The sequence below is a fragment of the Taudactylus pleione genome, unplaced genomic scaffold (assembly GCF_031769625.1).
Source record: "Taudactylus pleione unplaced genomic scaffold, aTauple2 ptg000155l, whole genome shotgun sequence".
Taxonomy (NCBI): domain Eukaryota; kingdom Metazoa; phylum Chordata; class Amphibia; order Anura; family Myobatrachidae; genus Taudactylus; species Taudactylus pleione.
The window spans coordinates 9750353-9763100 of record NW_028284557.1 but is presented as its reverse complement, the minus strand read 5'-3'; the positions used below and the strand labels follow the sequence as shown (position 1 = coordinate 9763100).

Sequence of the window (12748 nt, the reverse complement as noted above, 5' to 3'; positions counted from 1 at the left end):
TGCTGGGCACGCCCCCAAAGTGACGAAAATGGGGGAAGCCGCGAGGCTCCGCCACATTTTCAGTAAACCACGGCCCTTTTCCCTAAAGCCACGCCCCTTTTCGGCCACGTGCGGCTTTGGTGCGCGACCTGTCCCTCTTTCCCAACCTAAAATGTTGGGAGGTATGCATTGACTAGTGTGTACCCAGCTTAAGTGCGTGCACAGGGAGAAAAGAAAAATATTGCTGGATCTCTGCCACTGATGAAGAAACATTGGATCTTAGCCTAACCATCAATGGCCAATGGCGAGCCATTTAAAAGGGGTCCAGCGGGGACCCGCACCGCACACATACTTTTTTTTTTTTTTTTTTTACCTACCTCTCCAATGTCCCACGGAGTAATGCCACCGCCATTTTCCAAGCATTTTGCGCATGCACAGTAGGAAATCACCAGGAAAATGGCTGCCACAGTAGACTCCGGGCACGCTCTAGTGCCCAGAGTCTACCGCTGCTGTCAGTTCGCAGACAGCAGCCAGGGAGAGAGGAGGTGAGTGAACACGGACCCCCTCCTCTCTTAATACGCCCCTGGCCAGCCATATTTGGGACTATGGGCTTTATTTACAAAGCAGTGACATTTGTAAGCCACACTCTGGGGGAGATCTTTAAGCTTTGGAAAGTGATAAACTACCAGCCACCCAGCTCCTGTCACGTTACAGGCTGTAAATATGAGTTAGGAGCTGAGTGGCTGGTAGTTTATCACTCTCCAATTTATCACTTTCCAGAGCTTAGTACATCTGCCCCAGGGTGTCTGCTTCCTAGCGGGTTGCAGGTGAAAATTGAAAACAGCATTTAATGCCCGGTGTCCTTGACTGTGTGCGCCGTTTTAAATTTTCACCTGCAACTAGCTGGGGAATCACTGCGTGGATAGTTAGACAGTAACTGATGACGTCAAGGTACATATACGGAAGGGGATCTATCCACTACCGAACCACTGCTTCCTAAATTAAGCCTTATGGGAGAAGCTATATTAACATATCATTTGAACATAACATGATGCCATTTGAAACGTCTGCTTTACATGTACAAATAGAATATAATGAGTTTTACACCTTAGTTGGCTCAGCCATAAAGCAGGGCGTCGCCGCGTCAGTGAGTGCGGCAGTGACGTTTGCTCTGAGTCTCGACCACAGACGAAACTGAGACGCAGATTCGGCACATAATACAACCGCTCTTTAAAATCCAAAAATAATAACTTTCATCACTGTAATAATAGAAAACAAAAACGTATGCCAATGATCGCCTTTCTGCTCATTTACTGCAAGAAACAACATAAGACGAGCTGTGGTTATAGAGTCTATAGACCCTTCTAGCGTGAGCCACTACATGACTAATGGAATTTGTTAGGTGAAGTTTTACGTATTATTATATTGTGCTGATTCAATGTGCCGCGGCCGCCGCACCGTATGGAAAGTGCTGCAGCGGAAGTGCAGCCAGGCGCTTCCTGTGCTTGGGACAAAGAGCAGCAGCACAGAAAGAGGGGTGTGCTGGAGCAGCGAGGTGAGTGCGGACCGGGGCAACGGGGAGGTCAGGGGGGGCACCCGGCAACCATGGATACCCTGGGCTCCCGGTGCAGTGACGCCAGAGCAGGGGGAGGTGAGGCCTATGTGGGTAACGTGTAGCTGGGGGCGTTGCTCAGTCACACAATGGGCTTGCAATGGAAGGATAATAAAAAATAGGATAATAACAAACAACATGTCATTAATAACAGTATAATATTGCTCACATTATGTTCAAAATACCTGTCTCCTCTGGCACAGAGCATTGTATTAAAAGATTAGCTCTGGGCATGTGGTCTCACTGCAGAACATTTGGTTCAGACACCCCTGGCGATGCCAATCATACCATGCTGCAAAGGCAAATTAAGGATGTTGGTTTTTTTTTTTTTTTCTTTTCTATTTGTTGTTAGATTTAATGCCAGGAAGAGCACAGCGAGTACATTGTAATGATATAGGAAAGGACGCATGCTAATAAACTGCACTGTTGTGTAGTGCAGTGGTTCCCTGACTTTCACGGCACATTAGCGTATCAGCATTTTTTCCACAGCACCCGTGGCCCAAAGGTTTCTTTTTGAGAAATTCAGTAAAAATGAAATGAAGTAAATTGTGCTTATATGTCACCCTTGGGTTCAGCTATGTGCTGGATGACAGGGCTGAGCTTCTTTTTGTCCACATAACTTTTCATTGGCAGCCACCAGCACTGATTTTGCCTATCACACTGACTAAAAATCATTTTATTTGGTACTGGACCACCAACCCGAGGCACCCCTCCAAGCGCCCTGTGTCACCCCAGGGTGCCACGGCACCCAGTTTGGGAACCACAGTTGTAGTGTATATCTTTTATTCATTAGTTATCTAGATATAGCTATTTGTTGAAAATGTAATCTTTTATGTCCATGGTCCTGTCTCTTAAGTCCGTATAATGATGTACAGCTAGGTGTAAAGTAGGGGCGAAGGGAACTATCTTATATGTATTATCATTGTAACAATTTATTTTTGTTTTGAAGGTCAATGTGAACTGTGAAAAGTGATCTGCAAACATGTCAAGTAAGTTATGTTTCCAAAGAACAAAATGTCTACGTTTTATATGTTCTTTACAAAATAGGTAACAAGAACCTACATTCTGCACCATGTATTTATTTATTACAGCCATTGACATAAAAAAAAAAATTCTATATTGTTAGGCTATGTAATATCCCTGGAGTACCTGAAGTGTTTATAAATAAATGATTAGTAAACCCAGTTATAATATATTCACAACTACCCCTATCGTTCAGCCCACTTGAGATGGATTTAGTGATAACTCAGCTTCTCTTTCAATCCCTGCACAGCTACTGTAGGTGTAAAGGGTTTTCTGCTCGATAGGCAGATAGTGTACAGAAACTTTGGCAGAAGTGATTTTACTTGTTTTGTAAATACCAGAAGTGAATTCACACATAGGAGTATGGCCAGCAGAACTGACATTCTGTGCTTTTTCACACCTTAATTGTCTCTTGGGCACTTAGATCCCCCATATTTACTTTCAGATGACCACTTTGTGTGGCTAGAGGATTTGGGATAGAGCTATGGAGAGGACGCACTGATTTGCAGTTATGCTGTTTCCTCTCCTCCAGCCTGCTCTGATATCCTTATAACCTCCATTCCATTATGGAACAGAGCTGCTTTATATGGCACCTACTTCTAGCCAAAAAACACTCTGGGAGCACTTTATACACTAGTATGTATCACTCTAAATGCTTTGGGTTAAATATTAAGTGTCTGTATTTTAACAAAATGTAAGGGTAAGCATAAACCACATATTGTGAGGGATGTAGTCAGCAAGCCGATAGTCTAAATACCGACCACCCGGTTAAGCACCCCCCTGGGAGGGTTGGGTTTAGGCTAGGGGAAGGGAGGGTTAGGCACCCCTAAGGAGGGTTAGGGGGTAGAATTAGGTTAGCGATACTTACCTTTTGACGATCGGGATGTTCACCCTTGCCGGGCTGCCGCTGTCGGGATTTGAACAGCTGGCCATGCGGCCGGCGGTAATACCAACTACACCCTATTGTTATTATCTTTTATTTCTATGGCACCACAGAGTGTATGAGCATAAACATAAAAACCAGTAACAGGGTATCAGAGCATAAATACAGTACACAATGGCAAACTGTCGCACCACAGTCTGGGTAAGACAGATAACGGGCAAGGGTAGGGCATCTCTGCAGTGATTTTATTGTTTAGATCGTTTATATATTTAGACCATGTAATTATTTAGGGCACAGGTTCTCAAACTTGAACCTCAGGACCCCCAACAGTGCATGTTTTCCAGGGCTCACAGAATCACAAGTGAAATAATTAGCTCCACCTGTGGATCTTTTAAAATGTGTCAGTGAGTAATGAATGCACCTGCTGGGTGACCTGGAAAACATGAACCGTGCGGGGTCTTGAGGACCAAGTTTGAGAACCTCTGATTTAGGGTCATCATTTGTAAAGTAAACAACCTCAACCAGCCAAAGATTTGCCAAGTACTGCAATTTTGTATTTCTGTTGTTCATGATACCTTTTAAATTTTTTTGCAATGAATATAAACTGGTGCAACACTTTGAATACAAAGAAAAAGCTATCTGAATACAAATCACCTACTTTTATGCTGTGTTGATAAAAGACCATTTCCACAGTTTTTTTGTTGTTGCATGCTCTAATTTCATTATTTTGTTTTAACAGAGCGGCCTTCGTATGCTCCGCCCCCTGCCCCGGCCCCCACAACGGTAAGGAAACCTATTTACTATTTAAAATGTTATCGGAGTGATATAAATAACTCTTCTACATGTTTAAGCATAAATACTGTACCATAAAGTGGGCTCTGGTGCTTGACCTTTACTTTAGCATATAAGCCTTTAAAATATCTGTTGCTGAACTTGAGCTACTAGAGAAACCTTTTGCTATATTGGCCTTGTTTATAGGTGAACATGTCTCTGGCCTGATAAAACGTACGTATGAAACCACAGCCGTTCCTGAGAGGCAACCGAGACAACTGAAGTGTGAAATTCATATAAAATCTTTAACCCAAATTATGGATGTGCTCTAATTTTAAACACATTTTGTATGTGAGTTAAAATTAGTTATATTTTTATGGGCAAATTCCTTACCCTGAAATAGCAGCTTTGTATTTGAAACAATCTCCATGCTTGCTTCTCATAAATTTACATGTTGTTTGTCAGATACATGCTGTCATCTTGCGTTTGTGTGTACACACGTGCTTGTTCACTTTCACAGTGCTATAAACTATATGTAATGGTTCCTGCTTTCAGAATATTTTGTACTTTATTTCAAATTACTTTATTCTTCTCCTCAAAACTAGTTCTAGGCAACAAGCTACACTTCCATAAATTGTTATATTCCCTAGAAAGCACTAAGTGGGCAATGGCAAAAGCCCTATTGGTTCTCCAGGAATGGCAGATGATGATTTATTACCAGGTTGATGGGTAGTAGTAGGCGTTTTGTATTACTTTTTTTTTTTTGTTTTGTTTACCCGGTAACTGGATGGAAGTATACAGCTAATTGGGGTTTGATCTTTAGAATAGTAAAATTCATCGCAGCAGTGACCCCAAGAGTGTAGAATGTTGTATAATTTCATAATTTGTCTCTAAATAAATGTAGTGTAGGTCATACATATGCAGGAACAATGACCTAATTTTATCTATACTATACAGTCCATATATACAATTGCAAAGACAGTTTTGGCAAGTTCCAGAATGTATCCAGTTATTAGGGGTAACCATTTAATTTTGTACACTTAGCTATGCCCACTGATTTGTGATGCTTCTGTATTCTCATACATCCACTGCAAGGTTCCCTAACACTTGTCCTCTGCTTTTACTTCTTATTGCAGTGGTTAATAGGCCAGTGCCTCAAATATTGTCAAATTTGTGTTTTTGTAAAGTAAGTGTACTCTGACTTTCCCCACTCTAGCTTTTTCATGTCATATGCAAATCATTTTCATTTTGTTATTTATTTATTTTTTTTAATTTAATATCTAATTTTATTTTCTTTGTTAAAACTCATTTCTCATTCGTGTTTTTGTCTCATTTGTTTCCATCAGCAAATGCCCAGCACACCAGGGTTTGTGGGATACAATCCATACAGCCATCTTGCCTACAACAACTACAGGCTGGGAGGGAACCCAGGCAGCAACAGCAGGGTAACGGTAGGAGATTGAAATGATGTGTGACCTGAGGCGTTACAGAACAGCCGGAACTGGGGATTGTACTTTCAGATGAGTCTGGCCTGTATTCGCAAAGTGGAGTTATCGGTGCAATCTAATTTATCCATGTGCATATAGTGAATGTTCACTCTAGGGTGAACAGCAGGCAGGGCGACGCCGCAGGGAGAAGGGGCACTTCGCCTTTCCCAAAAAGGGGCATGGCTTCATGACACGCCCTTGTTCGTTACTCTAGGGGGAAGGCCCAGCACTTACAGAGATGCTGGGCTGCTCCCAAGCTCTCCCCGCACTGTGAATAGCTGACGTGCGCATGGCATCTATTCACTAGAGTGATTGCCAAACCTCAACTTTTCCCATCCGCGGGAAACTATGGCCCGCGGGTCGGGCGACGGAGGACAGGCTGTTTCAGCAGGGTGCCACCATAAGGGTTGGGCGCATTGTCATTTTAAAATCGGACAGGACACGGTGCTCTGCGAGAACACTATAAATGGTCCTTACAGATCACTTCAATATCCCTGTTGGTGGCTCAGTAATGTGGACTGACTTCACCTGTTAAAAAGCTAATGCATGGCATAATAGATTCTTTGCTGACAGTTTATGTTGGCCACATAGTTGAGACTATTTATTACAAGATCTTCTCTTTGACCAATTATTTGCAATTAAGCGGTGATAATAATCTGTGTTGTTGTAAAGACACTTGAATGGGTAGCAAGTTTGTTACAGTGAAAGAATTAAAGTGGATTTTTCATTCTCAGATAAAACTGTTTTTGGTTGTATATGGATTAAAAATGCGGTATTCTACAGTAAACTGTTATTGCCGCATTTGGTTCCCAGTAAATTATGTACATGACTGTTCTTTTATTAGCAAGGTTTTCTTAGTATGACATACAATACATTTTTAGTTGCTGTGTAAATGATTTGTAACAAATCTGATTATTTGGGTATAACTAAAGTCTCTAGCCCTTTTACGATGTGGCCTTGAACATTTATTTTACTTGTCTATTTTATGTATGCCTGCATACTGGCGTGTCCTGACTTTCAACCTGAATTCAAAACCGTAGGATCTTTTTCCATGTTCAACTCTAGCCACTTGAAGCATAGGCTTTCCATGTGGATTACACAGCGGCCCAGTTAATTGAGTCAACCTGTAACTGCAAACAGTCATTGTTCATAAGCCGGCTAGACTCACAAGCACCCCCCTTACACAATCCGATTGATATTGATCAGATTTCTGTTACAATCGCACCAATGCAGTGACATGCAATTTTGTGATATTGCCTTCTTTTTCACATTCTATAAATTAAATGGGAATTGCTCTAAAATATGGCAATTACAGTACTCTAATGAAATAGTGTTAAAAATATCAAGTTCTAATTTATCATATTTTACACACCTAAAATCTTGCATAGATGTAAGCATCTGAAGATTTAGCTGGGTTGGTCTTATTCAAGAACTGTGGTGCAGAATCTGTTGGATCTGATTTTAATGTGTGTCCATTTAGTAGTTGTGCTAATTGGCGATGTATCAAGCTGGATTTTGCATAACAAATGTGATTAATTATTGCATGCTAAATGCTATGTAGTATTGGTCATATGTATCAAGCAGGAAATGAAATGTTTTTTTCATGGAAGATGGCTGTGATTCTCGATCGCATAAACGCTGTCTTGCAATTGAAGAATAGTAGAAATGCGATATTTTCGAATGTGTCTTTGAAATTTCGCAAATATTTATTAGATTTTCTTTCTCCTGTTTATCGCATGCCTCAGGTTGCATAGGAATAGCTTTTTGATAAAAAGGGGTTTTAGGAGAGGGGCATCTGAGAGCCCACCGATGTATGAGAAGACCTTCCATGTTTTTACAGCTCCTCCTTTTCCATAGGTCTTGCAAAACTCCGTGATATTTGGAGGATTGTTTTCACAAAAATTTGAAAATATTACATAGGACCCTATGTTCTATGTGTTCGTTCATTGTAAATGTAACTGTGCTAAAATGAATGGATTCAATTCAACGCGAATTGTATAGCGCTGGGAAAGAGCTCGCGGAGCTATTCAAATCGGCGCACTGTTAAGCCCGACTAAGGATTTCTTCTCGCATCCCACTTGGGATGCCAGCAGAAATCTGACAAAACTACTGGCGCAATGCTGTTTTCTGCCCTTAGCACCGTGGAAACAGCATCGTGCCGGAAAGTTTTGTCGGAGAATGCTGGTTCTTGGACTAAACACAATGTTCAAGGCACGAGAACCAGCATTCTCCGACAAAAAACAGTGCGCTGAATTGAATCAGCTCCGGGAGCTCCTTCCCGGCGCTAATTAATTCGCGTTGAATTGAATCATGCTCAATGTGTTAAGACAGGACCACATAAAGGAAAATGCTGTGCATCCAGGTAGAAGATTACCTCATGGTCTATTCAAGTGTTGCTTTTCATCCTTCTGATAACTTTAATGTATTGTCTTGTACATGTCCTCCTGTAATTTTTATCAAGTATGCTGCAAGTACTACCACCCTGCTGTGCTGTTTTGCCATGTGTTTTCAGCATAAGGCTGAAGTTTTCACCTTACAGTACAATGCAGAGCTGCAGTCCATATACAATTTGTATTCAGTGTGGGGTAGAAAAGCACTTTTTCACACAGCATTTAAAATAAGCAAATGTACCCAAATATGTCTGAAGAGCTCAATAGGAAGCTGTTTTGAAAAGCAGTTTATTTAGTAAGTTACAGGAGGGCATGTATTGGCTTGTACTATGTATTAAAGTTAAATTAAGGTAAAAAAACCCCTTTCATACTGAAACTGGATGAAGATATGTAAAACTGATTCACCTTGGCTTTCTCAATGAAACCATCCATAGTATTTGACAAGTTATTGCTGGTTTTGGATATTTTAACCCAGAATGAGTTATACTATGGTTTCATTCATTAAACCAAATAAAACAAATTCGATGCCTTTTCTATACCTGCTGTCTGTTACTGCGTTCCTCACAGTGCCTGTGAGAGGAGGTGCTTGGTGATGACATCACCAGGTAGCAATTATTTACTTTTTCAATTCCTTTATTTTCTATTTGATCATGATTTTCTGGCTAAAAGAATCCCATAACTTTTTAATTATCTTAAACTATTGAGTTATTGTAGATATTGTTTAATGACCACATTCCATTAAGAACATATTACCATTTCATGGTAGAGGCAACACAAAGACATAAAAGGTCCTTATTCAGAGTTGCACACTGCTGTCACCGCTTTAGTGTCTTTTTCCGTAGTTGAGTTTGCAACTATTTGCTAATGGTATTAGCTTTTCCCCTGGTGTACAAGTGTGTCTGAATGTGCAAGGACTGAGACGCACACTTTAACCGTCTTTAGACACTGCAATACTGCTTAGTGCCTCTCTAGATGCTGCCATCGGTCGCAGTATCGAATCTTGCACCAGCCCTATGGTAGGTGCTGATTTTCTCTATGGCCTCTAATGTGAGTGATTTAAGAGTCTGTTTGCGCAAACACTTCAGCGCTATGCCTGTGACTTTCCTATAACGTGCCCATAAGACGGACCTTGTCCATGCGTCTGAGTGGCTAACTCCCAGTCACCGACCAGGAAGCGCATTTCTAATACCGCTCATCTCAATCGCGTCTGTACCAACAGTGTAACACATGCACCGTACATGTTTTTAAGGATATTCACTCGCAGTACTAAAGTATCTCGCCACTCCATGAACATTAGTATTGCGTGCGAGTCAGAATCAGGCCCATAGGTGCTGATAAAAACACATTTATTGACAATAGACATGAAACATATATATAAATATATAAAAGGTTAATATCTAGTGCCACAATTAGACTCACTTCTGGTTAAAAGCATTAGGACTGGAAAAATCACCCTTCTGGTGCCTTGTACCAAGGTGCCAATATCACTGATCTTTTGCTGCAGCCACAAGAGGTGTCTTACATCTCAGACCACAGGCCACCGTACCCCCAAGCATGCTGACTGTTTGTGATTGTGGCTTCTGAAGTGAGCAGGAGGTACAGCTTACCGGGCATTTACAATACTAAATTTGCCTATTGAATGTGGCTTTGCAATAATGATGACTTTGCAATAATGAATATAAAGGAGGTTGAGCAGTGCTCTCCTTCCCTGCATCTACCAGCTGTCTGGAAGCTTATCACTAAATCAAGTACAGGGTTGAGCATATCACAGACTTGAAGCTCAGTCTGTGTTCTCCCCTGTCTGGATATACTAAGTGAACATTTGATCCGTTTTCAGTTAATCTAGGAGCAAACACCAATAACCAACTTGTGTGGCATTATTCATGACTGAGTTTACAAAATATAATATAACCATCTTGCATATTGTTCACTGTGTTTATTAATTTTCTTGGAAGGGTCAATTTCACTAGAAGCGAGTCTTAATTGTAGCACTTGATATTAACCTTTTTATATATTTATTATGTTTTGTGTCCTGTGAATAAATGTATTTTTATATGGAACTATACAAATGTGTTTAATTGCTTTCTAATAGATAATGTGCTCCAATTAGTGAGGTATTCACTATTTCCTCTCTCCCCTTTTTTTTATCTGAGTTGGTTAACCCAGTGTTAAATAATTTAGCAGCTCCACCTAGTTATTTTAATCTCAGGATTTTAAATTACATTGCACCCGGTTGATATATATTTTAGAGTCAAACTTAAGTCCAGTTTGCAGAATGTGTGTTGTATTACATTTTCTCAGCACATGATCAAAAAATGCAAGTACTGGCAGAGCAGAGTTGTATGCATTTCATTTGTATTTTCGCTTAAAACCGAAGAGGTAGAACCAGTTTGCAACGGAGCATTCTTATGTAGACAAATTTCAATGAGGGCAGAATGACGAAATGTATCCTATACAGAGTTGGATGTAAACGAAAATATGCATTTTTTGGAGGCACATCCTTAGCACCTAGTATAGGACATGTGCAAGTAGATGATGATGACTAGTAGCAAACCTGGCATCTCGAGATGTCTTCAACTTGTGGATGAGCAGTACTATAAGCTCGAATTACGTCCAACTCTGCACTAGGCCCATAGGCGGTCAATTCAATTGTATTTAGTGCCCTGATAATTAATGGGCACCCCATGGAGCAATTTAATTTTTGCTCTGTTTGGGCGCAAATGTCGCGGCTGCACACAATTTTGCTCACTGTCTCCTGAAGTGGCAACCAGAAATTTGTGAAAAGTCAGTTGTTGGGTGTCCTAACCAGGACTTTTAGATGGGTTTAGCCACTTTACTCGGCTAAACCCACTCTATTTGGGGGAGACACGTGCAATAATTAATGGGTGTCTGTCGGAGCAATTGAATTGTTTTTGGACGGCCATTAATTATTGCGCTTGTCGCACCTAAAAAGACCAGCTATAAACCCGCTCCGGGGACAGTGGCAGGTGGGGAGTTTGACTGGGGCAGCACACCTGTCAAACCGTAACGCAGGTGTCCTAAGACAAGCTCAGAGAGGACAGAAACCTCCCGTGGAGCAGAAGGGCTGGACAAATCCCGGGGGCCAGGTCGCCATGGCTACCAGATTTTGCAGTAAGGGAGGAAGCAGATCCTCATCAGCTCTGGCAGAGATTCGTGCCTATAGTATTATTATTATTATCCTTTATATGGTGCCACAAGTGTTCCGCAGCGCCTTACATAGTACATAAAACTAGTAAGTGAACAAGAAACTTACAGTGCAGGGCAAGGGCACGACTTATATACATTGCTGCAACAGCGATTAAAACACTCACAATAAGCAGGGAGTTGGCAGTCAAGTGTTAGATGCTCTTATGGGGAGTAAGGAATAGAAGAAAAGAGAAGCACATGAGGGAAGAGGTCCCTGCTCGTGAGAGCTTAGTATTTGCGGTGTTCATATCATGCACAGGAGTGCGTGTACTGAGTGTCGCCTGCGGTGACTGCTGTGTCTGTGTCCGTCCCGGCCTGCGCTGACGACTCCTCTCCATCCTGGCCTGCTCTTATCCCTGTTGTCTGTCCCAGTCTACATTGATCCTCCTGTACGTCCCGGCTGTCTACTGTCTCCTATTTCTGGCTGCATAGAGCTCTCCGGTAGTAGGGTCTATGTGTGGCCAGGGATTGCGGAGTGGTTTCAGAGGGACAGTGGTGTGACCATGAGGGGTGGGGGGTTTTGTTGTACTTTCTGGCACAATTGTTTTATGTGAAATGTGGTCCGTTATTACTGGAGGGTGGAGCAGGGGAGCTGTGCAGAGCAGTGAGGGGGCCTCCATTTTACTGTATCCATTCAACTGTGACCATTTTGTGGGATAGTATAGTGTGTATAACAGTTGCATAACACACAGAGCTGTGCTCCTTACTACTGTAATTTTTTTGGGGGGGCGGTGGTTTGGCTCCTACAATTTCATCCTGGCTCCTAGATTTTAGAAACATTTGTCAAGCCCTGGTCTAAAGTCCTAGTTAGGGTGCCCAAACTACAGACTTTTCGCACATCTCTGGAGGCAGCAAGCAGAAATGTGTGCAGCAGCGGCATTCGCTAATGTACTAATTAACATGTTTCCTAAAACAATTGAATCCCAATCGTGTGGTGGTTTCTTTTTTTTTTTTTTTTTTTTTCTTTCATCCCCTCCCCTTCCCTTTCATTCTAGTCTAATGCTTAGTGGTGATAGAATAATGCCAGAGGTAAAAGTTGTAGTTTGAGTAAACTAAGGGGGATGTATTTTAATGTTCAAATCAACGAATAAGGAAGTAAAGCAGCTAACCGCTTGCAGTGTGACATTTTGTAGCTAGTATGCAGATGACACACTAGATCGGTTAAGAGTGTGAGGTGACCACAAAATACTAAGCTTGATTTTATATGCTTCTTTTTTAGGCTTCATCTGGGATTACAATCCCAAAACCTCCAAAGCCGCCGGATAAGCCCTTGATGCCGTACATGAGATACAGCAGGAAGGTGAGTGATGGGACTGGGTACTGGGAGGTGCAGCTTTCTGTCTCCCTATGAAAAGCTTCCTAAAAGCCCCATTATTCCCTTAGAATAAATCTAGAA

At 41.6% G+C, this 12748-nt stretch overlaps 1 protein-coding gene across 4 annotated transcripts in view; it reads left to right on the top strand.

The window, feature by feature from the left end:
- The first annotated feature begins 1134 nt into the window (after positions 1 to 1134).
- Positions 1135 to 12748, top strand: part of SMARCE1 (SWI/SNF related BAF chromatin remodeling complex subunit E1) — a 36537-nt gene continuing 24923 nt past the window's right edge. Inside the window, exons 1-5 of one of the 4 annotated variants that reach the window (XM_088474653.1) lie at positions 1135 to 1534; positions 2541 to 2580; positions 4237 to 4280; positions 5615 to 5719; positions 12572 to 12652. In XM_088474653.1, coding sequence (XP_088330779.1) covers positions 2574 to 2580; positions 4237 to 4280; positions 5615 to 5719; positions 12572 to 12652 — 237 coding nt within the window. In that variant the 5' untranslated portion in view covers positions 1135 to 1534; positions 2541 to 2573. The other 3 variants (XM_088474655.1, XM_088474654.1, XM_088474656.1) reach the window with 3 other exon arrangements.